Below are 24900 nucleotides of genomic sequence, written 5' to 3'. Positions count from 1 at the left end.
CACACACACAAAACGGACACACACATGAGTTTCACACACAGACACTTTATTTACCTTTGGCCCAACACAGACATGGTGACAGTTAACCTAGCCACTTAATGCAAAGAGACAGTTTCTTCTACAAAGACTTATATTTAGAGGGGTGTTTGTGTGTGTGTGTGTGTGTGTGTGTGTGTGTGAGTCAGAGTAAATCTGGATGAACTGAAAACAGAGAGAAAACACTCACAAAAGCATTCCAGAAAGCGGGTGAGAGAGATAGCGGGGCAGAGAAAGAGGGGGAGAGAGACCTTGAAGTGAGACTGGGAGGGGTGAGGTAGAGACAACGGGGGAGAATGTTTTAGTGCCAGTGTGACACTGTAGAGAAGAATGTGGACTTTTGTTTTGTGAGCAATCAGATGAAACAGTCACATAGGTCAGTGTTTCCTTTGGCAGCTGCTGTCAGAAACATGAAATGATTGCAGTAGATTATAATTTCTTATGGAGTAGATACTGTTGTTTGGGGGGGGAGAGATGCAGAAAAGAAAACATCTTTACCCTCCGTTTAAAGGAGCTGTCTATAGGAAGACAGATGATCAGCTTTACCTTGAGCTAAATGTGAGACTGTACTCCTGTTGATGAATTAATGCAGAATTTGATCTCAAATTATTCAGCGATTATTGTGATGATTCATTACAAGTAAAAATCCCAAATAGTTGTTGGTTTCAAACTCTCAAATGGGAGGATTTGCAGCGTTTCTTCTGTCAGCGGTTGTTGAAGCTACTGTGAACACTTATTGAAAACAGAAGAACCGATGAGTAAATTCAGGCCAGTAAAATCGTCATAATATCTGCAACCTAATAAATAAGGTGTTTTGTCCGATAATATGTGACAGTACTTTTGAGTCGAACTCACTTGAAACTTAAGTAACTTGTGTTGTATGTTCCCGTAGCTCCAGGTGTTATTCCTGTGTTGCTCCCGAGTTTAACTACATTTCACAACTGCAATTTCCACCTTAAATAGAATCCACACACTTTATCCTTGTAATGCAACACCATTTAGTCTGGATCTGGAAATCCCACTCTTGCTCTTGTTATGGGGCGCGCGGGGCGGGGTGGCGAAACTGGAGAAACAAGGGAGGAGGGGGGAGACGGGAGGGGAGGAGGGTAAAGGAGGGGCATTAGAGGCGGTGGTGGTGGGGGAGTATGAGGAGGACGACAGGGCAGACAGGAGGAATGAGGAGTACATGAGACGAGGGGGGCGGGGGGGTTTGATAAATGTTGTGTTACTCTGTTTAGGTTAGTGGGCCATAAATTCCATGGGAGGGAGGAGTGCTGCAAGGGGGGGGGGGGGGGTAAACTAACCTTTTGGATAGGGAGGGAGTCTTACTTGGATATGTTTAGAGAAAATGGAGAGGAGAGGAGAGGAGGAGTTTGACTAAACTGACTGATTTTGCTGGACTCCACCAGACACAGTGGAGTCTGCAGAGTATCAACATCGCAGGGGTGTGTGTGTGTGTGTGTGTGTGTGTGTGTGGTAACTATCAGCTTAAAAAAAAAAAAAAAAAAAAAAAAAATACCTTCACAATAAGACTCTCGGGGCGTCCGCCCAATGAAAACCTTGCATGTCCTATTTAGGCATCTTTCTTGGCTCACATGTTGCTCTACAGCTGTGAGTCCGTTGGGAATTTCGCTGCACTGCCTTCTCATTCTTACCACCTCCAGTGGAAAGGCCACACTGTTTGGACCTTTTTAAAACAAACTTTTCAGCTCTCTAATCGGAGCAGCAGAACTCACATGAAGGTTTCCCACGAGCTTTGATTCAGTGCTGCTCACTTGGGCTCGAAAATGCAAGTGCCACGGGGGGAGTTACGGTCTCAGTGGGTGTTCTGAACCTTCAATCTATGGAAAGTGTGGAAAAACTATTGTTTAGTTCCCATGAATGGTTAGATATACATCTCAAAAGGTGGGCCGTTTGGAGGGGTGAGGTTGAAAATCAGCAGGCGCCCACTCCACCCTCTCAGTTATAAAGCTGTTGGTGGTGCTGCATTGCCAAATTTTGGCTCCCCCACGCTGGGATGTTTACACGTCACTTGCGAATTCTTCTGAATCCCTGAAAAGTATTGCGTTTTGGTTGTAGTGGTAGGTTTAGTGGCAGTAGGGTCACATTTTCCAAGTCTGCCTTCACCTTACCTGCTTTTGGGTAAATAGTTTTTTTTTGGTTGCTGAAATCAATCCCCATTTTTTGCAATTGCCATAAAAAAATTTAAAAAAAAAAATCTCTTCCAAGAGTGATAGAAACTAAAAAGACAAAGTTTGGAAGATACTTGATACGATTAACACATCAGATTTGTTATGACTCTTTTCTATTGAGCTGAATTTAATAAGAAGGAATCTCTTCACAGTTAGTAAGGCCAGGAGGAACATTTGCAGTGACCCTTTAACACGTTCAGTGTATTTTGAGGCAAGAGTGTATTGCTTCAAGATCCGCCAGACAAACGTGAACCTACTCTTTATTCACTTTGACCATTTTTACTCTTCGTCTAATTGCTTACTTTGTGCAACCATCTTTTTCAAATCCAAGGATTTTCAATATCCAATAGAAAAAAAAAATGAAATCAGCAAACTCACTTTTGAGGGGGCTAAGTTTGTCATTTTGGCTTATGAATGGCTTAATGAACTACCCTGTAATCAAATTTATTGTAATCTCATTTGATATTGATTCATTGGTTAATTAAACGTTTCATCATGTTTGCTCAATTTAATTTGCGTGTCCTTGGGTTCGGTTTTCGGCAGAATACCTTTACGAGTAAAGTGGCGAGTTAAACAACATAGGAGAAAAGACACTCACCCCTAACTTACCGGCAGCCTTTTAGAAATGTAAAATGTTATCCCTTAAGTACTGTAATGTCTATGTTAAACACGCTACATGTACGGCTTAACTACTATTATATGACTTTATCGCGAGTGTTTTAGAAATCAAGGCTGAGATGGACCAACCAGAAAACTGACAGACAGATGTTCAACATTTAAATGTCTGTCTCCAGACTCCCGCACACAGCCTGTCTGTTACAGTGATTGACTGTAGGTCCGCGTACGCGATCACTGTCAGGCTGACCATGTGTCTGCAGTCATCTGCAGTAAGGAGGGACACACACAAGATGGCAGGCAGAGAGACTAAACGACAGATTAGAGTGGCGGACAGACAGATTTGAGAAAAAAAAAAAAAAAAAAAAGTGTGTAACATCATTTGGAGGGTAGCTCGGGAATATCTGCTAGAAGATTTAAATCTCTGCTCACACAGACAGAAGAGGAGCAGCGTGGTGATGTGAAGATACATGGTCAGGGATGGAGATGATAATCTTAATGGACTGGTCATCTATCTGTAAGCCCCTGATTCTCTCACACACACACACACACACACACACACACACACACTGGAGGGTTTATATATCTCTCAAAAGCTTTCTACCACTTCTGATCTGAAATCAGCTTAAAGTGGGGAGGAGAATTATTAGAAAGGAATGTAAGGACGGTAAAAAGTGTGTCCTTTTCAATATCAAGATATATATATATATACAGTAGAAAGTGAAAGTAGCAGAATGTCCAGTTGGATTTCATCATGAGGAAACACAGATAAGGAATGAGCCTTTCTATGGTGCACACGGATTGCTTGTGTGTGTGTGTCTATGGACGTTGCAGCCACATGACAGATGTCTTCTTAACTGGACTAATGGAAACCACTTCAACCAGTGCCCATAGCTACAAATACACACACACACACACACACACACACACATACACACACCAGAGCCCTATTGCTATGTAGTCCACCTGAAGGCTAACATACTCGTATATAAGCACACGTAGACTTGGGTTGTCACATTTACTCAAAATACAGACGAATAAGTGCCCACAGTGAAATAGAGAAACAAAGAACATCTTTTTATGGGCAGTGTGTCTCCCTCATGAACATATTCTGATATTATCTGACGCTTTAAAGACACCTCACTGAATTTTGGGGTTTCTTTTAAAGTTTAAATATAAAGTCAGATTTGAAGAAGTACGAGAGGTTGAGGAAAATAGAGGCGCGCCAGGTTTAACGCCAGGACGCCAGGTTGCACTTTAGTCACGTGCCACCAGAATCTCCAGACACTCGAGTATTTTAGTCAGAGGTGGTGTGGCTCAATCATCAAACATTCACTAAACATGAAGGGCAAAGGCAGGAATCGGTCACAGTGACAAGAGGAAAACTGGGGATTTACTGTAAGGTTTGTGCTCCAAAGCTGACACCTGGCAAGATCAGCTCTTCATCTTTCCTTGGATGTAACCTTTGTGACAGGATTTTAAGGTCAGCTGTGTGAACATAATAAAATGTTGCTGAGCACCAGGCTTGACCAGAAGACCTCCTCTACTAATGTCACACAAGAATTCAGGAACATGCTCATGAAATAAAACATTAACCTTCTAGGAAATAGAGGGGAAACCCTTGAACTGGTTGAACCATCAGCGAACCGGCACAAGCACCAGAACCAGAACCAGGGTCATGTTGGTGGAAATGGGATATTTAGGAGCCTAAATGTATTGTACATTTTTCATTATGTTTATTATTAGTAGAAAATCTACTCTTTGGTCCTAATATGAACCAATAGTGCGTTCGGAAATCTAGATTGTGAATGGAGACCGTGTTTGTAGCCTTAAGATTGCCGGGGAATTTATAGTGAGAGTCAATCAGCGCTAATGGCGTTTTCATTTTACTTGTTTAGACCGCAAGAGTTTCTGACGGCACATGTAATCTGTTTTGTTGCTGGAGGAGAAAAAAAAAAAAAATCGTGATGACTTAAAACAGATCCAAAGTATCTCGTCTGGGAAGCAGCCTCGTCTAATATTTGTGCCAAAAAAAAAAAAAAATGTATGGTTGGATTTGTTAATATACACCTTTATCAGTCTCTCCCTCGTCTACCAACAGCCCACCAAGAACTCAAGTGTATTCAAAGAAGTTATAAAACATCCTGTCATGGGGACTGAGCTGAGTGAAACCTACTGAAATTAGTGGGAGCAGATGTAGAAGCTGCCAAATCCATTTTCAAGAACCTGTCCTGCTTAATATGAATTGACAGTATTTCTGCCTCAGTAGGCTTTCATTAGGTCTCTATTATTTTTGTATTTGCACTCCAAAGCCTGCACTACTTTTTAGGGATTAACCAGAATGTGACCTTCTGTAAAATGAACAGAGTGTTTTTTTTTTCTTCTTTTGATTTTAGTAAATAGAAATATAAACATTGGGTTTTGCTTTGATTTTGTCAGAGCCCAGCCTTGTGGGACAGCAGACTCTGCAGTAACACAGTGATCTCTCTCTCTCTCTCTCTCTCTCTGTCTGTCTCTGCAGCGTGAAGAGTCTGTGGTGTATTTAACTAACTCGTCACTTTCACAACAAAACACCAAAAAAAAAAGAACTCCCTCATTAACCGCCATCCGCTGAGGGCTTTTGTGTGTGAAAGACAGATGGAGAAGAAAGATAAGAGGGTATCTGTGAGAAGAGAAGAGAAGAAAGAGTAAAAGGTGTGTTTAGCTTCTGAAGGTACAACGTTACTCGGAGCTCCTTTATTAAAGATGCGGCTCAACTAGACAAACAGCACCTGGAAACTTCAAACCTCCCGACAGCTGCCTAACTACGCCGACCGACAACGACGGGGAGGGAGACACACAGACAAACGGCAAACAAGATTAACCGATTAGCTTGGCCGAGTCACAAAGACGGGCGACAGTAAATCAGTACCAGAGTGCTTCAAATATTTCATCAATTCAAAGTTTGTCACTGTTGAAATTATTATCGGGGAGCAAAATAACTTCGGACGCGACTTGAAAGTTTAAAAAAAAAAATCACGGAAACTATTTTGACACTGAAGCAAATACTTACAGTGAGAATCAAAAACAAAAACATCGTCATACAGTGACAACAAGTTGTAAGTACGATTAAAAACAACAACAACAAAAAAAAAAAAACTTGTAATGGTGTGTCAAGGTGAGTTTGCAGAGTGGGGCCGAAGAAACGAATGAGTGCCGAGTCCTATTGGGATGGTTAGTAAAGAACACAGCAGCTAAATGAGAGGACGACAATGGATGACAAAATGAACAGGTCACTACAAGGATGTCTGCACGCTGAAGGAGGAACTCCATGTTAATGCGACGGCGGTGGGATAATGATCGCTACGCTACAGATGATGAAAGACGAAGCTCAGCTCTTGGCCGGCCAATCATAACTCACCCTTCTCAGCGCGCCCCATGTGAGCTGCGTCCAATAGAAGCAAAGCAGAGAATAATAAGACAGAATTAGGTTGGAAAGCATGCACAGGTTCACAAGGTGTTGCATATTTCAAGAGCGAGCATTTATCGATGGATCCCCTCTAAATTATATGGATTATTTTCATTAGGGCCCGAGCACCGAATGGTGGAAAAGCCCTATTGTTATTATAGATTATTCTTTCTCACTGAACCTATTAAATTGTTGGTCTATCTTGGTAAAGTCCAAAATAAGTGCAAAATGACAATCACTATTTCCTACATTCCTTATTGATGCCTTCAAATTGCTGATTTTGTTCAACAAAGTTTGTATAACCAAGACCTAAAGATATTCATTTTAGCATCACATAAAAAAAAGAGAAAAGTATCAGATATTCATAAGTGAGAAGCTGGAAGCAGACAACATGAAGACAGCTTAGAGACTCAGAAATAAAGATCCAAAACTGTTTTACTGTGAACATGCTGTTCAGGAGCAGCAACAAAATGAACAAAATCAGGTATCAAAGAAAACATTAAAAAAAAAAAAATTTTAAATACAGTCTCACATTTGACATAATTGCACACAATCTGTGTTTAAAAAGTACTGCAGACAACTTAATGACTTACACGAGTTCCCGAACACAAACTTTAACCTTTATCCAACACATGTCCGACCTCAACCTTTACCCTCAGGCCTCATCTAGCCCTCACGGTAACCCGAAATATAATCATTTCCCAAGACTGTCTTCACCTGCCATCACTTCTCTCAGCCCCCCCCCCCCCTCCCACCCACATCACATATATCAATATCACAACACACTTAACTACACAACTGGTACTGAGGCTGCTCGCATCTGTGAGTCTGAGGCAAAGTGTGTGTGTGTGTGTGTGTGTGTGTTAGTGCACGTACTGTAATGTAATTAATCAGCTGTGAGTGTTGATTACTTAATCTGTCATTAGCCAGCCGTGTGCAGAAGGGTGTGTGTGTGTGTGTGTGTGTGTGCGGCAGCAGCGTTTTTCAAGGCCCCCTTGTACCAGCAGCTGTGACCAGAGCCAAACAGGGCAGAGCAGAGATTGATGATACTGAACTGGTATCATCATTCATCAGGGATGTGATGTTTCAGAGATTTGGGATTTGTTTTGGACGGTGCCGCCTCTCCTCATTCCCAATGGGACTTTATCACTTTCTCGGTTCACTTCCTGTTTGCCCGACCGATGATTTAAACCCATCATGTTGCAGGGTCTGTGGTTTAATCTTAACCATATTATTAAGTATCCTTCCATCCACTCGTTTTGACGTAAATGTTTGATTTGCGCATGAAACACTTGAAATAGAAACACCAGAAATTCTTAAATACAAACTCGTGTACCAGATATTCATGCCGGCCTGAAGTTAAAAGGTTGCGTTTTCAAAAAAAATGAGAAGAAGCGATAAAGGCTGAACGAAGCACCTGGTTTTACTCAGCGTTACAGGATTTTATTTCACTACAATACAACGCCCGACAAATGAAACATGGGAGTGTCCAGGTGTATGTAACTGAAATGTCCCTGGTTGAAGTCCAGAAGACACATCTTGGTCTATCGTGGATCAGAAAAAACAAATTTATTCATTCAAAAAAAGTTCAATGCCGTCTTAATTGGGGAGCTGGAATTCAATCAGAGTGCGAAACATGGTCACATGTTCGGCACATCCACACGCTGAACTGAATAAAATTATGATTTCTGCCTCCCAAGGACTCACAACACAGAAAACTGCCCCATTTGAATTTTAACTTTACTGCATTAGGAAACATTCAGCATTTCAAGATTTTTTTTTTTTTTTTTTTTAACCTGATGGAAGATCTAATTTGGACAAAAAAAATACACTTTTCCATAAATAGTAAAGTAGAAAGGGAACGATGCTGAGAATCCTTGGTAGGCAAAAAAAAAAAAATCAGCAATTAAATGCCATAATTTATCCACGCGATGGGTGCTCAGTTAATTAGGCACTTTTATCACATCCTTTTGAATAGGACTGCATAAAGACGATGTAAACAGGCACTTATTCACATCAAATTTGATAAAAATCTCAAAAGAATTGCATAAAACTTGGACAACGGCACAACAACGTAACACGCGGTAGAGTGCCTCGCATTTCAACCTGTTACAGTACATACTTATAAACAATATCATATGGAAACGTGAATCACAACCTGTCAGTCATGTCATGTTCTCAGTCTCCCGTAAACTCTCTGACATAGAGACAAGGTTGAACCGCCGCTACGTGTCGCTAATCCATTTCAAAAAAACAACAACTTAAATTCATTCATACTCAAACACACACATGCCGTGCTCTAATGAGGGATTAGCTAATGAATTCTCTCAACAGATTAATTACATTTTGCAGACTTCATCCCCAAACAGCTGAAGAAATGAGCCAGTACTTTCAAAGAGATGGGGTTTTTTTTTTGTTGTTTTTTTTTTAAAATCTATCGCTAAATTGAAATCCGTAGAAACAGATTGGCTCCGAGTGAAGGGACGTATGATTTGAGGAGAAGACATTAAGACGGACCTGGAGGACTGCAGGCTGAGGCATTACTTTAACGAGCAAATAAATAAAACAGCCTTTGATTTGGCGCCATTTTACATGGCATGAGTAGAATGAGAAGGCATTTCCACATGAATCTAAATGAGAGGCAAACATTTCAGATGCTCGTCTTTGTACCACTGTACTCCGGAGGGCTTAAAAGCATCGGCCTCCCTCTTTCTCTTTCAGCGACAGCAAAACACACGAGTTGACACGCACGCGCACACACACACAAACACACACACACACACACACGCAGGACATGACAGACACACACAGTGATTCACACACACTCTCCCTCCTGCCGTTTTCACAGTCCCTTGAGTGGAGGAGATGCCCACGGCCAAAAACCAATGGTTTCTTGTTTTTTTATTCCCCCCCCCCCTCCTCCTCTCCTTTTTCTCACTATCGCTCAGTTTCTCTCGCCTTTCTCCATTAAAAAAAAAAAAAAAACACACACACACAAAAAAAAAAAAACAATTTTTATTTCATCTTCTAAATGGAGCGGAAAAGTAATTATAATTAAACCAACTTGGTTCTAATGTTCAAAATGCTAAAATAATTTACAATTATAATTAAACCAGCTCAGATGTTCTGTTCGGTGGCAGCAGCAGACTTCTAATTCGTCTGGAGACGCTGATGGAAAACAATCATTTCACTTCATTAAGATTAAAGACGCCCGAAATCTGTGTCACAACTCGATCAGAGAGGAGACAGATTTAGGAAGTTGTCAAATTAACATAAACTCGGTAACTGACTTTGTAAAGGCAGCGAGACGCATGCACGCTCACGCTGGCTTTGTAAATGATTAGTCAAAAAATAAAACTGTGCAAAACAGCATGATAAGAGGAAAGAGAGGCAGATTTATATAAATGCCTTAAATTACAGTTTGACTTTCTAATTAGGAAACTAGAATAGATAAAAATGAAAATGAGACAAATTTAGAAAAAAAAGACATCTGAACACAGTCAGAATGACTTTTTTTTTTTTTTAATGCATAATGGGCAGTTTTAAGTGCTTGTCACTGATATTTCTTGTACTTGTCAGTGATTGAGTGCAATAGGTAACCTGCTGAAGCAGCACCCAAACACACATTTCCTTTATTATTAACTTTCCATTTAATATTAACCACTTCATCTCAGTGCCAGCTCGTATTGGCTGTATTAATTACCTGCCTGTTATCCCTATCAGCTTCATCAGTATTGGGCATTTTGTTGAAATGATCAGATGCAGTGCTGCCAGCGATCGTGACAATTAAATCCGATATGTGCAGTGCTTATGCCGCGCACTGTTTGCCCAAGATACGAGGTTGTCTGATAAATGTAACCTTCCATTAAACTCTTCAATTTTAGGATTTTAACATTGAGGCAATTCAGAGGAAAATGCATGGAAATATATGAATGCTGTTCATTTTGCCTGCATCGGATTTGCAAAAATTATCCTCACTGTTGTTTTGCTTTTCTCCATAGATATATATATATATATATATATATATATATGTGCCTCTTATTCTGCAACACAACCAACTGCAAGTTCTCTCTTTTAGGCCTTTTCCATACTAATGACAGCCCAGTGCTCCTGTATAGCAGCATCCAGTCACTAGTATTTACTTGCAAATTAACAAGCACTCAAATTCCCAAAGAGGCCTCAAAGAAATTCCACACATTTGTTACCCAGAGGACCAAATGGCCTCAAGGGAGGGGGAAGAGGGGTGGGTGTAGTTATGGGGGTATGGGGTGGGGAAAGGGGGGGGGGGGCAATAACACGTTCACAGATGAAGCTGGAATTAATGTGCAATTTCAATGCAAATCATTAACAGGCTTATGTGAATACTGGAGCAGAAAATGACGTTTTTACACCAAGTCTGGTCATTTCCAGCACTGAAATGGACCGTTATGTGTCCTCCAATATACAACGGTGTGGTTTTTAGTGGGATTTTGGAGGTCAGCTTTCAAAAAGGCGGTGTGAGTCTCTCTCTCTCCTGTCTCTCCTCTCTCTCTCCTCTCTCTAAGCATCGGAGTTGGGATACGAACAGCTGCTGAATGCGGAAATAAAACGCACAGCGGCCACGCAGACACCGACTCCCAGGTACGGAGCGGTCGCTCGCGCGGCCGACGAGCCCCCCCCCCTCCTCCCCTCTCCCCCCCCCCCCCCCCAATCGCTAGAGCTTCTGTTTTACCTTGGACCCGGTTTCAAACAGTAACCCGATCGCGAAGTGCGCCCCCGGTCCGCCGCCTTCATCCGCGTCGTCTGCGGAAAGGCGAAAAGAAGCCGCAGCGGGCAGCGCTTCTTTTCGCTTTCCGCAGACGACGCGGATGAAGGCGGCGGACGGGGGCGCACTTCGCGATCCGGGTTACTGTTTGAAACCGGGTCCAAGGTACAACCCGAAGTCTAGCAGATTGGAGGGGGGGGGGGGGGGGGGGGGGGTGTCCGTGCACAAGGCAGAGTTTACCGTCACGAGCATGTAATTCACGAAACAATGGTCACGCGTCTGGGTATAGGGCCGCGCTGTGACTACTTTAATCACGTCTAACGTCTTCGCAGGTTTCACAGATTGCAGTTTTTCCTAAAAAAAACAAAAAAAAAACGAAACCGACGTCATAGAAAAGGGGGAAAAAAAAAAAGTAAGTGATGCTCTTTCCCCTTTTCTTCTCAACTCAAATCACGGTGCACAACCAAACTGCCTTTAGAACAGGCAATATTCCCAACCATTAGGGTTTTGTTTTTTTATTTTTATTTTTTATATTGCAGGCAGCGCGAATAAAGTTGGAGCAGCAGAGGGCTCATTTGGCTCGCGAACAGCGGAAAAGATCGCGGCGCGTGCGAACCGAAGCGACCGTAACGTCGCGCCAAAGAGCGCAGGATGTTCCTGCAGGGAAAATACTCAAAAGAGCACATCGCGGAGTGGAAAAGGCGAATAAATAAGAAAAACAGTCCTCGCAGCATTTAAGAGGAATAAAGGTGAAAAAAAAAAAAAAAAAAAAGAAAGAAGAAGAAGCTCCTGAACGCCGTTAACGTTTAATCACCGCATCACAGAATGGAAACACCCCATAAAGTGCAAGATCTCCGGGAGACGGGTAATATAAGTCACCGCCGCTTGTACTGCATGAATATAAGAGTTTTTAAAACAATGATTCCCGTACATGCGGTAACTTTTTCTCCATTCATGCTGCTTGCGAGGCAGCACGGCGTACCGATGTTTCTCCACAGTCACACTCAAGGCTGTTAAACAAGCAAGTCAATGATTTTTCATTTTTTTGTTGCCGTAAATCTGACCTCGTTTTCTAGACGTGTAGAGAAACTCTCGGGTCTGATGCAACGTGGAAAAAGTCCAACAGAAACGTAGCAACTTAGTTGTTGTATTATTATTATTATTATTATTATTATTATCTCAGCGATAAGAGTTCCCAGCCCCAGCATTGAGTCAGCGTCACTCGTTCAGGGCAAGTTAAGCGCAAAGCAGACTTGATTTCAAACTAGTGCAGGACAATCTCACACGCCAATATTCCCCCACGTTAACAGTGACAAACAGCAGCTTCACTTCACCGAAAATGCCCGTCTCACATCTGGCGACATAAAACAAAAAAAAAAAAAAACCGACTTTTCTCCTGCACCTGAACACACCTGTCCGGAATTCCTGCGCTTACAACCAAATGAGGAAAACGACCCAAAAAAAAAAAAAAAATGTTTTTTAAAAAAACTTTTCTTTCGTGACACACACACAAAAAAACAAACTCTTTGCTCTTCGCTGTCCACGTTTTCGTCTTATTTGCTCTTACCTGTCGGAATTTGGCCGGCGACGGTAACAACTGTCGAAAAGAGAAACAGTAGTCCCAGGGATACAGAGAAAAGAGTTTCCATGTTTTACACCGTGGCCGTGCGAGAGAGAGTCTGTTACAGTTTCCCCCCCTCCTCCCCGGAAAAGTTTCTCCTCCTCCGTCTTCGGTCTTCTTTATCTCTCTGTTACGTGCGTTGTTGTTGTTGTTGTTGTTGTTATTATTCCTCCTGTTGGTGTGGATTCAGCCGCTCCATTCTCTCCTTTCTCCGGTTTCTCTCTTTTCGCTTCCTACGGGCTCTCGCGGACACTACACTTTGTTTCACGCGGAGTGAGGGAGCGCGAGAGAGAGAGAGAGAGAGAGAGAGAGAGGCGGAGAGGGAGGGAGGGAGGGAGGGAGGGAGCGAGAGCGTGACGTCACACGGCAGGAGCTGATTGAAAATTAGAGAAAAAAAAAAAATGTAATAACAAGAAATATATGATTTCCTGTCGTGACTTCGTTTAATCTGCATTCTCTTAGAAGTCTTTCATGAATGCTTTTACTACTTTTTGTTATTATTTCATTACTTAATATCAGTAACATGAATTACCTTCTTGTCAATAGGATCTATTCAAATTTTAGATATAAAAAAAAAAAAAAAAAAAAAAAAAAAAGGACAGGAAATGAGCTAAAAAAAATTTTTTTTTAAAAAGAGGGAGAAAAGAGACATCTGGATTCATTAACTGCTTGACCTTTTTGTCTTTTCGTGATCAGTGTGTGTGTGTCACACGCTCACACAGGCGTTTCTTCCATCACTCCAGAGCGCATTACTCCGACTTCATTTCCATTTCCACCCAAACTGTACGAATGACCACTAACCTTAAACCAACCCTTCACACTAAAAGCTAATGATTTACGTTGTGGGAACCGGCGTTTTGTCCCCAAAGTAAAGGAACGTCCTCACAATGAGACTGTGTAAACAGATTTGTGTCCTCACACCAGACAAGTACAAAGACACAGCAACATCAAACATGGTTGAACTGCATTGTTCAAATAGGTTTAGTTGGGACTTTGTTTCATTTTAACCTCATTCGTTTTTTTAACTGATCTGAGATCTGAAGACGATAGAAAGAAAGAGTGAGGTTACGTGTCATTTATCTATTTTCACAGTTTTCTAAAAAAAAAATCATCATTTCATCGTAAGCTTCCTGGACTTAATTTTTTTTTTTAATTACCTTAAACTAACACTTAAGTCTATAATGTTATAAAATTTCAAACATACTGACAAAAAAAACATTGTTGCCAGAGACCGCGGTGATCTCATCAGTCAATACATGCAACAAAAAACATATTTTCATACTGAAATACATTCACGCTTATAAAAACAGTGACACTTCAAAAAAAAATAATGCTGGGCCCCCCTGAACACAGTAACAGAAAAAAACAAACAGCCGTGACACAAAAAATATTTATAATTCCTTGCACAATACCTGGTCCCCGGCCAGCTCAGGGCCCCAAAAACCATTCAGCCACCCCGACTCCAAAGGGACCCCCCCCCCCCCCCCCGCTAATAAAGCATAATAAATGGAATATAGTGGAGAGCAGAAAAACAGGTGAAATAAAAAGGACAGAATCGAGCCACGTCCAAGTCAGGCACTAAAAGCACAGCCAAATACAAAGAAAGAAGGTATTTCAAGTTAAATAGCCCACATTAAATCAAACGTAAAGGAACTAGAAACTAGTTCTGCCCGACAAAAATCATACCCCACCAAAGACAGAAACCAGAGCAGTAAAAGCTTGAATCCGCAAAGTCATCAAGATGTACCAGCCAGGAGTTGCTTCCGCTTGATTTAAAGGAGACCTTGTGGACGCTTGGTGGACTGTAACTGAACTTTTTTTTTTTTCTTTCTATTGTGCAAAGAACCTTACTGTCAAAAAGTGATTTAAATTACTGCAGGACTCTCGATGACGCTTGTGTTCAACATAAAACTCGCCACCAAAGAACCGAAGAATTTACGCTCATCCGTACCCGTGCGTTAAATCGTGACTAACTTGCGAGAGTTGGCACCATTTTCTGTACGCTCCGGCTCCACTTAAAAACAAGTCGTTTGCCCAAATTTCACAATCTGCCAACGGTGGTGACAGTATGTCAGTGTGTGGCTGGATAACATCGTGACGTACCTGCCAAATTTGACAAAATAGATGTTTTGATATGGTACGCAGCTGAGCTAAAAATATGTGGTGTGGACGATAACGCAGCGCGCGGGGAACAGGTGTGCGTCGTCTCGGTGTGTTTTGTCTCTCTTAGTGCCACCACTCCCACATAAAAAGGTGTGAACAATCTTTTCTCCCCGAGTTTCAGGCTGTGGGAGCCAGAAATATTCACACAGGCAAACTTTGTTCTCTTCAGACAAAATACATGTTGTGTTGCTGTGCTGGCAATTGCAGACTTTTCCGACCGTCCTAACCGTAAAGTGACTTACTGGCCGAGTGTCTGGTGTGTCCCGTCACCGAATATCACACCGGTGCTGCAATTCTGCCTCAAAAATATGTATCTGCCATTGTTACAGTGTTGATGCCCTGCCATTATGTGTATCCTCACTAGTGCATTTGCTGAAGTTGCAGGTTTCAGGTTGTTATTTGCAGTTATTTATTGTACAAGCAGCTGTCATGCAAGCTGTTTTTTTGGTTGTTGTTTTTTTTTACATTTGCAAGGTTTGTGTACAGTGGGCTGAAATAATCTGAGCACTCCTGCACTTCAAACTCAAAAAATGATTTTGCACGGGTATATACAGAAGATACAGCTCCATTTGCAGCCATGGATGTCCGTGACAGTATAAAGTGTTCATTTGCTGTCGCAGACATTTTCCAAAGATTAAATTCGGTTTAAATTGCTATCTAGCCGCATCTGACCTCGAAGTGACTATAAAATCATACGTACGAAAGTAAATTGAAAAGTTGAATATGTACTGTAAATCGGCTTCAAACTTTGTCTTTCGCAGTATGAATTCTACCACACATTGATTTTAAGACGTTCGTACTGCTCCTTCCGTTGTGTGTTTTTTTTTTTTTTCCTCGCACATCAAGCAAATCTATTGTGCTGCTTCTCACTTCTGGTTTCAGGTGGCAACAGCCAGCAGAGAAAACATGGCAGGTAGTCATTGCTGCGTAATAGCAGGTCTGTTAGACTGAAAGTTAGTCTACGCGGAAAATTCCCCGTGCGGGAAATGGACAGCAAGCATAAATAGATTTTTTATTAGGAATCACTCCATGACCCCTTTTCGCACCCGATGCAGGTATATTGTTTCTCTGCGGGCAATTTTCAGCAATCTAAACTGTCACTGCACTTACTGGAGCACATTGGTAGCTCGGTGCAATTTTGAGACCAAATGTTCCATCCAGTATCTGTCCCATGATGGATTGCAAGGGAGGCCCTTGTGTTTTTTTTGTTGTTGTTTGTTCTGCGAACAAGAACGTCTCTGGCACGATTCCGCAAAACCCCGGACTGCGTTCAGCCGCGTCTTTTTATGTTTAATTCCAGCTTTTAAAGAAATTGCACAGTCCAAAAATGTTCATTGAGGTTTGGCTCAGGTTTTGAGGAAATTGTGTTTTTCGTTAAAAGAAAGGCAAAGGTTGAGGTGTGAAAGGACACAAAATGCAGTCTCCACCTGAAAAATCGACTCGGCCGTCAGCCGCCCCAGATCTCAACACCTTAAACCGCCCTTCTCTCCAGGGTGTAACCAGCGTTTGCTTCGTGCAGCGCGGCATCTCCTTCACGAAGAGCCGATCGGGTCGTTGAGCGTGACCCGCGCTGCTCCTCTCCTTCGTCCGTCGGCTGTTAGAAACTCCCAGATGCGGGTAGGAAACGGAGCGCGCTGTCGCGCGAGTCGATCCGCGGCGCGGCAAAACGTGCTCGGTGGATGACGCGTCTGGTGAGCGTGCAAGACGGTACAAGAACTGGCATGTTTTCAGCCTCCGGGAATTCCGCGCAGACCGCCGCAACCTGGAGCAGCCCATCATCAAGCCGCAACGCGAAGGGGACGGCGGCGGGCGAATGGCACGGCGGCGGGCCCCCGTCGCCACGTCTGTGCGTTCAAATTATCATCCGCGAAACGCACCTGTTTTTGTTGTCCGTCGCTTAAGCCGGCACAACCCGCAACCCCGCCGCCACCGTGGGCCACTCTGTCCACAACGTTCATATCATGCAAGCCGCTCTCGCCCACATAACGCCGTACGCGCTTGTCTGCCATCTGCCCGGTTCAGTGCAAACTGGGATTCATCCGTGTTGGGAACACTTCTCGAAAGTGCCAGACACCATCAAAGGGGAGCGTTCGCTTACTCGAGTCAGCTGCAGTTACAACTGGTCAGGTAAAGACGCCCGGGTGCTTTCCCGAGACAAACCTCGCTGTCGCGTCAGCTGTCTAGCTGGCTGGTCTCGGATGATCTAGCAGGTGAAGCCGCAGGATGTGGTTATACTAAAAAATAAAAATAAATAAATAAACATTCAATTTTACAGGCAACAAGCTCCGGTGGTCATTACTTGCAGTCAACATGCCAACTGCATGCTTTCTCAAAACGTGTGACATTTGTGGCATTGTGTCGTGTGATAAAAGTCCAAGGAACACCTGTGTGCTCTAATCATGCTGTTTAATCGGCATCTTGATCGGATGGATTATCTTGGCAAAGGTGGAGTATTTACCAACACACATTTTTTTTTTGAAAAAAGGTTGAGGGAAGTGTCTTTCATCTTTTACTTTCACTCATTAAAAACAAAAGTGTTGCATTTGTATTTTTGTTGATTGTATAATGGTGTTAGCATTTAACTCAAGCACCACTGTTTGAAAGTATAGGCTTGCAGAGCTGCTAGCGTAGCCGTACAGTCTTAGAGACTTGTTGTCTCACGGACACCACAGACGCAACGTTCATTCAGGTCTGTCTTTTCTTATTTCTGTCTGGCTAAAGCAGGACCGACAGCTCTGTGACTCTGTTGCTATTTTATATCCACCTGTAAAGGCAGCGCAACTGTTATCTTCACTCTGCCTGTCATTTGTTTTATGTGATAGAAGTCAAGATCTCTTAGATTGTCTTGTTTTCGAAACATTGAGAACATTTGATTTTACTATGAATAAAAAAAAAAAACATGGCTGTATAATCACTATGGTCCATGTTACTAAAAGGGAACGCAAAAGACCCAGAATAAACTGGAATTGGAGACTGTTATAACAGCAAGTTTTGATACAATAGAGAAAATAAAACGTATCTCCACTTGATTGGATGACAGCAGCTGAGCTACAAAAGAGACCTAAATACAGGACATTGATTGAAATAAACTGTACATTAAATGCATGAACCAAATCAACGATGAATTAACAACCAAAGAACGTGGGTTAGGGTTACTGCCATGGAGGCTAATGGAGAGCATCACAAAAAAGGGGAAAACAGAGAAACTGCAAAGTAGGCAAGCAAAAATGAAACACCACTACAAACATACCAACTGGAACTAAACCAAACTATTCTGCAGCACAACAACATGCAGAAGCTAAGGAGACTCAAACCGAACACGCTTGCACGCAAGACTGCCACCATTTGGTCTCCCTCTTAGCCCAACTACGGCCCCACCGGAAGGAGATAAAACAAAGAAACCGCCCAAACAACTCAATATTAAAGTCACACTGAAACCTACCAAGCATGGGGGGAAAAAAAAACAGTGGCCGGCTTCTGTGACAGTATCTGTGGTAGAAAATTCATAAAAGAAACAAAAACAATTGCTTGACAAAAAGCAATAATTTTCATATTGAAACCATTTTTTAAGCAATTATTTTTGAAACTAAATGGAGCCTACCAAATTCACCATCAAGCAAAAGCTGGTCTCAGCATGTCCTCAGGTGAGCTTCCTGCCCCTCTTTATAGACTCCGCCCTCCCCTGTTGCCTGGCTCCTAGTGCTATACTAGTTGTTTTTTTTTTTACCCATGTCCTATATTATATGGTTTTGACAGTGATAACGAGAAATTTAGGGATGGCTTGACTCGAAACAGACAGACTTACAGTTTGTGTATACATTGTTATAATTAAGCCTCACCTGATTTCTTCAGCGAGGAGGCTGCAATAATGGTGTTATAAAAAATAACTTTAACAAGTAAAAATGCTTAAGTGGTAGTGCACCGATGAACTGATCACAGAAATAAAAACTAACTGTAATTGAATCAGTTTTTTCCTGCCATGAAGGAGTTCAAAAAAAGAGAAGAAAAAATAAAAACCAAGCAGGACTCAAGGCTTTTCCATTTGATTACAGCGTGAACTGAAGTAGCAATTGGATTTTTGTTTTGGTGGCAACCTTCCCTCTGTTATGTTGAATATGGGGTCCTTCTAATGCCAAAAGTCTTTCAACATTTGAATCAAGGTATATTTATTATTAAAGAAACATGACACTGAATGCTCCTGGGATTTTGTCCTTAGATGTAACAACTAATTAATAATAATAATAATAAAAAGTGAAGATCTGACAAAGTAGAGAAAGCACAAAGAGGCTTCATAGACAGGACATAGTTTGTGCCCTTGATATAGAAAAATCACTGTAAGACATGCCAAATAATTCAATGAATAGCTAAACAAGATGGAGATAGAACTAAAATGCTCATGAACTAACATGAGCATTTTAGTTCCATCTTCATCTTGTTTAGCTTGTTCTGCCAAGGGAAGACAACTGGTGTAAGAAAAAAAAATTAACCGCAGAAAATGACATGGTTGAAAATGTGAGAATGACAGGTTCAATACAATGACTATGGAAGTAGCCATAATAACTGATTATTGAATTTATTTTTCCCCTTTTGGGGACATTGGAATAAGCTGTAAATACAGCATTGCCATGGTATTGTCTTGATAAAAAGGATATATTTGACAATTTTTTTTAAGCAGTCTTCTACAGTTGTAAAGATGTGACAGAGGAAGGCAGACAGATTAAATACTGATTATGCATTGTAAATTATGATGTCTTAATCGTGTTTAGAAATGCGTGGCAACCACTCCGATTGCAGGAGAGAATAAAAGAGAAATAAATTGAAAATAGGAGAAAATTGTAATGTGAATATGTGGATAATTTTGAAGGCAAGAGCGTGCCAAGCACAGTAAAGGAAGAATAAAAGTACCTCAAAAAGAAATTAAAAATACCACAAAACACCACTGCTAAACCTTCCCCTTGAAAAAATGAATACATAGAAATGAAACAAAACCAGTCTATTGAGCAGCCATGAGGAAACATTTATTTTTTATTTTTAACAGTGCTCCTTTTAAAAAAAAAAAAATACACATTTTGGAGAGGTTTTCACTCACACAAAATGTAAGGAATTTTTATTTTCATAGCTCGTATTGATTCACTTGTAAAAAGGAAAAGAGGTATTTGGACATCTACATTAAAGGAATTTTTGAAAATGTTGTTCGAAGGGATTGAACCAAGATTGAGCTGTATGCTAATGTTCAGAAGGTCTAATTTTGTTGTGACAAGTGTAATTTAAGCCTGAACTCATTTGAGATAAGTCTAAGTCAAGTCTAAAGTCTTGATAAAAAAAAACCCACTGCAGGTGAGTTTAAGTCTTTCTGGACTCAGAACGCTGATGATTAAAGCTATGTGACATTTGGACATTTTCCATTTAGAGCTGTGCCAGTGACAGAAATTTCTACCACATCACATGGTCTTCATCAGCAGATGAAGATTACTCACTTGTTACGGAGATTTGATCTGTTGTCGTGCGAGGTCAGTTGTGAATTTATAGGCTTTCCAAGACTTGTCACCCATTTTAGCTTTGAATTGAAGAAAGTGAAAAAAGGAAGTAAGTGGACCTCAAGTTGGGAATGTTTTGTCAAATTGGTATGTCTAAGGTCAAGTATGAACTTTCTTTGGAAACTTCAAGTTAACTGGACAAAAAAAAAAAATCTACAAAACACAGCAGATGTTATGCACAACACCTACAGAGGTTGCATATCATTAAGCTCAACGACAGCACAGCAAACTAATGAAGACCGTACGATATGATTTGACTACAGTAGAACAGAGAAGAGAGGACAGAAGAGGAGAGTTTGGAGAGGATGTTTTGGTTTTTTTTGTAGACAGAGTTGGCAAAGGTCCATGTTAACACACACACACACACACACACACACACTCAAAGTTAAACCAATTGGGGTCTGTGTGCGAGAGATAGGCATGTTCATGTTCAGTCTCAAGGTCGCAGCAATAGTAGAAAACTGCTGTGTGTGTAAATGTGTGCGTTTGTATTTGAAAAAAGACAAGATAGGCAGAGAAAGTTTCTGTGCTTCATATCTCTCATGCATACTCAGGTCTGAGGTATGCAACCTGGCGTGGGATCCTGCAAACACACATGCGCACAGATATGCACTTTCGAATACTCTGCACACTTCCTACACTCACACACACATTTACTAAGAAACATACTTGGGGGGGCAGTTTTTCAGCTCATCATTCAACACAGTGTAACACTGGCTATTAAGTTCACCGGTGCAAACAGATGTTGCAGAGTTGTACAACAACAACAGCTACGGAGGAAACCTGAGTCTGTATGCAGCTTGTCAAGACACTAGAATAGACGAAACAATCAACAATATTTTTCTCATTAAAAAATGGTTCCAAAATGTGTTGAAAATGATTTAGTCATATTAAAAGAAATATCATGGTGCTCTGTCTTTTAAGTTTATTTGGTTGTCATGAAAATACACAATATTTTACTATCTTTGTACCAGAATTTAATTCCAGAAAACAGAATTTATCTGCATCATGTCAGCTTGTGGTGATGTGAATTTGTACATAAAACGAATGCCTCGTGCAGCCTAATGATTTTCTGAGAACTGCAGTTTATCATGCTTGTGCTGTAAGCCTGCGATGACGCTACACGTTTGGTTTGCTTGCATTGCACATTAAAAAGGAAAAGGGAACAATTTCCTTCAACAGACGCAAGAAGTATGATATTTTTGACCAACTGGAGATGATCAAGGTCTAAAAATGTACTAAGTCCACATCATGGAGGCCTTATGCAAAGCAGTTCAAGTTGATTTTCGCAGCAAATATTCTTCCAAATGTATATTCTGTGCCTGTCTGCCTATGAAGGTGCATGACTATTAATGCGACGTGACAAAAGACATGGACGAGAATGTTAAATCTAACTTCGAACATGGAGTCCTTGTGATGTTGTTGATCATGTTGAAAAAGTGGCTTTCTGAAGGAGTACAACTTTCTCTCATCTTTAAAAATAAAATAAAAACCTGTACTATGTGTTGTGCAAGATGTTCTAATTTCTTAGCAGCTTTAAAAACTTGGCCACTTCACATGTACTTTTCCCATTTGTGCGGGCCTGTCCACTCAGCCAGGGGGGAAAGGTTAGTCCTCACTTCCAACTGTAGCAATTTTTTTTTTTCTTGCATTGCTCACATTACACAGATTCAGCCAAGACGGACACAGTTGGCTGTGTGTTTTATTCCAGCGCCTGGCTTTGCTAAAAGCTGTGAACTTGATTTAATGTGGTTTTCTGTAGGATAAGTGTTTGGTTTTGTTGCACTAAAGAGGATTATTTTGATTGTTCAGTACAGTGAACATAGGGAATAAATATGTCTGTGATCTGGCTACAGGTTGATGTGAAACAACTGGAGACAGAAAGTGCCAAAATTAACATGGAATTTAATATGCAAGATTGTTATTAACAAAGTGTTAGCTGTTGTATGGAGCTTTGAATAATCAGCATTGTGCATGTGTGTGTGTGTGTGTGTGTGTGTGTGTGTGTGGCCTATAGCGCTGGCACTGCCCACTTGTCTGTTCCTCTGTTACCATGACAATTGCTACCATGCCAGGCCAACACCATATGGTTGCTATGGTAACATTCAATTTTTTTTTTTTTTTTTTTTTTTGGCTGATGTCGGTGAGCCAGGTGTATCTGCCAGCTGGTAACGACAGGTGGATGGTGGGAGTGAGTGTGTGTGAGAGTGTGTGAGTGTGTGTGTGTGAGTGTGTGTGTTTCTGTGTTAGAACAGATAAACCAAAACCACTGAGCCTCCAGGAGACACAAAACACCGTGTTTCTAGCCATCCCCATCAAAACTGAGGGTGAGACGCATCCAGTCATCACTCGTGAAACTCTGTATGGATTTACAGCATGTTTACCTTTACCTCCACCATGCGGCTCTGACTCATAAAGAAAGAGCTCAAGTGCCCTGACAAACAAAGCTAACAGTTGGCTAAGGCGTCATATTGGATCACGTGTGGCTGACCAGTAGTTTTTGCAAAGGTCCAGCACCATTGCTTCTGAAGTTCGGTTTATGAATAACCAAATTCGTAAGTGAAAAACACATAAGCTGAGAACAAAATTATCTGGATTGCAAACAAATGATCACTTACAGTTTTGTTGTTTCTTTCGCAGACTTCAGAACGTTGCTTATGAAGTCTCTTGCTCTCAAAACTGTCTTTTATACTCGTATAAAAAAAAGACACGAAACTAACCTCATAGCAGTTGAACTGTATCAGCACCCATTCAGCCCGATGTTTCAGAATTTTGAGTGAGGAACAGAAGCATTCGGCGAGCGTGGCTGTTCAGAAGTATTTCAGTTACATCGTCAAATTTATCCTGAAATGTAACAACACAGCTTGTTCTCATTTGCACAGAAATACTACAGGTAAAGTAAGCAGCCAATGTCAATTCACAAAAAAAACAAAAAAAAACCTCCCTGCTTCCAGCGAAGACAAAACATTAAGAGGCAAAATTCAAGAATGGAACCGAGATGTGTTCCAGAACTTTGGTGATTCATTGATGGCGTAACTGAATTCCTGTGAGTCTGAATCTCTGAGAATGAAGACAGAGGTAGGAGCTGCAGCTCTGGAAAAGTCAACTGAGGACACACACAAAGGTAGAAGAAGAAAGTATGACTGGTTTCTTGATTATGAAGCAGGTTCATGTAAATATAGTTTTCTAGCTTGCCTTGGTGTCTGCATGTCTCTTCTGCTATAAAAAAAAAATGTCACCTTGTTTCAAAAAATGTCCCCTTGTGGGATTAATAAAGTAAACTATCTATCCATCCATCTATCTATTTTCTGTCAACACACTTGTCAATTTTTACCGTTATACCGCAGAAAAAAAAGAATATATTGAAATTTGTTCATTAAATGTGGGCGCTGGGAATCCAAATTATAACTGTGTACAAATACATCCGATTACTGATTGGTATACAATTACACATTTTTGTACTAATTGTTTACAATTACAACAATACAACCCTAACAGCAAATGATGCAATTCCTCATTCGTCAAAAAACAACTTTATTCTCAAATTATGACTTTTTTTTGTTGCAAAAATCTCTGGTGATCTTTTTGTCCTTAACAGTGGCCCCCGATACTGTCTGTATTTGTGTTGTATTTTTCGAGCTGTAAACAGCAACTCCATTTCCTTGTGGGACAAGACTGTTCACAAAAACACATATTTTTCAGAGCCAACACACTGGTCCAAAACCTGCTTGTTATGGAACTGCAGCACAACTTATTTTTTGAGAAAGTTACAGGAAAAAAAAGGTTTTCCTGGTTTGTGATTATTTAATTATTCAGTTATGTATTATTTATGGTTTCGTTATTTTGCATCTGTGTTATACAGCACATGGAATATAATGGCAATACCAAGCGGCAGCTAAAGGTGAGGTACCCCCATTGGTTCGTGAGCGGCCGTTATGAAGCCTCGAGTTCGGATATTGACCGTCACCATCTTTGCTAGTTCAGAGCAGTTTAGAGCCAGACCTGACCATATTTGGACAAGCTGGGAGGGGATTTCCAATCAGGTGTTTCCAGGGGTTTTCCAATCAGATCATGTCAGATCCGGATCTGACATGATCTGATTGGAAACCCGTTGATACATCTCGCCCACTGATAGCCGTAATCTGAGTGCAGCACAGGCCTGTTAATCGAACAGACACGCCCCCCCAAAACACGTCTTTTTTTAAGATTATTTTCTCATTAATGACGGGATTATTTTCAGACAGACCGCCAGAAAACGAACGAGAAGGACCAACTCTAGCTCGCAAAACTGAAATAACTTGTGGAAAACATGTATTGACAAGGAATTTTATGAGATGTTGAATAGGAATCTATGGAGCCAACCTCTAGTGGAACTTGTTGGTATTGCAGCTTAATGCACTTATTTTTCAGACCCTGAAGCTGTGTCCACGGGCAACAATAACATGTTTTGAGAGGATGATGTGACCAGTCCTGGATTATGTGTCGTATGAAGAATGGGTCCCAAACTTGGGGTCATAAGGTTTACAACTGACATTCCCAGCAGG

General features: G+C 41.2%; 1 protein-coding gene across 1 annotated transcript in view; it reads right to left on the bottom strand.

Annotated features, from left to right (window-relative positions):
* The window catches only part of ptprk (protein tyrosine phosphatase receptor type K), a 107538-nt gene extending 94614 nt beyond the window's left edge, over window positions 1-12924 (bottom strand). Inside the window, 2 exon segments of the mRNA XM_069161829.1 lie at window positions 6244-6267; window positions 12603-12924. Of these exon segments, the coding sequence (XP_069017930.1) occupies window positions 6244-6267; window positions 12603-12684 (106 nt within the window). The 5' untranslated portion in view covers window positions 12685-12924.
* Between the last annotated feature and the right edge of the window lie 11976 nt (window positions 12925-24900).

Source organism: Embiotoca jacksoni, unplaced genomic scaffold (genome assembly GCF_022577435.1).
Source record: "Embiotoca jacksoni isolate LCO1_2020_lvr unplaced genomic scaffold, fEmbJac1.0.p SCAF_29, whole genome shotgun sequence".
Classification (NCBI taxonomy): Eukaryota; Metazoa; Chordata; class Actinopteri; family Embiotocidae; genus Embiotoca; species Embiotoca jacksoni.
This window is presented reverse-complemented; position numbering and strand designations above follow the sequence as displayed.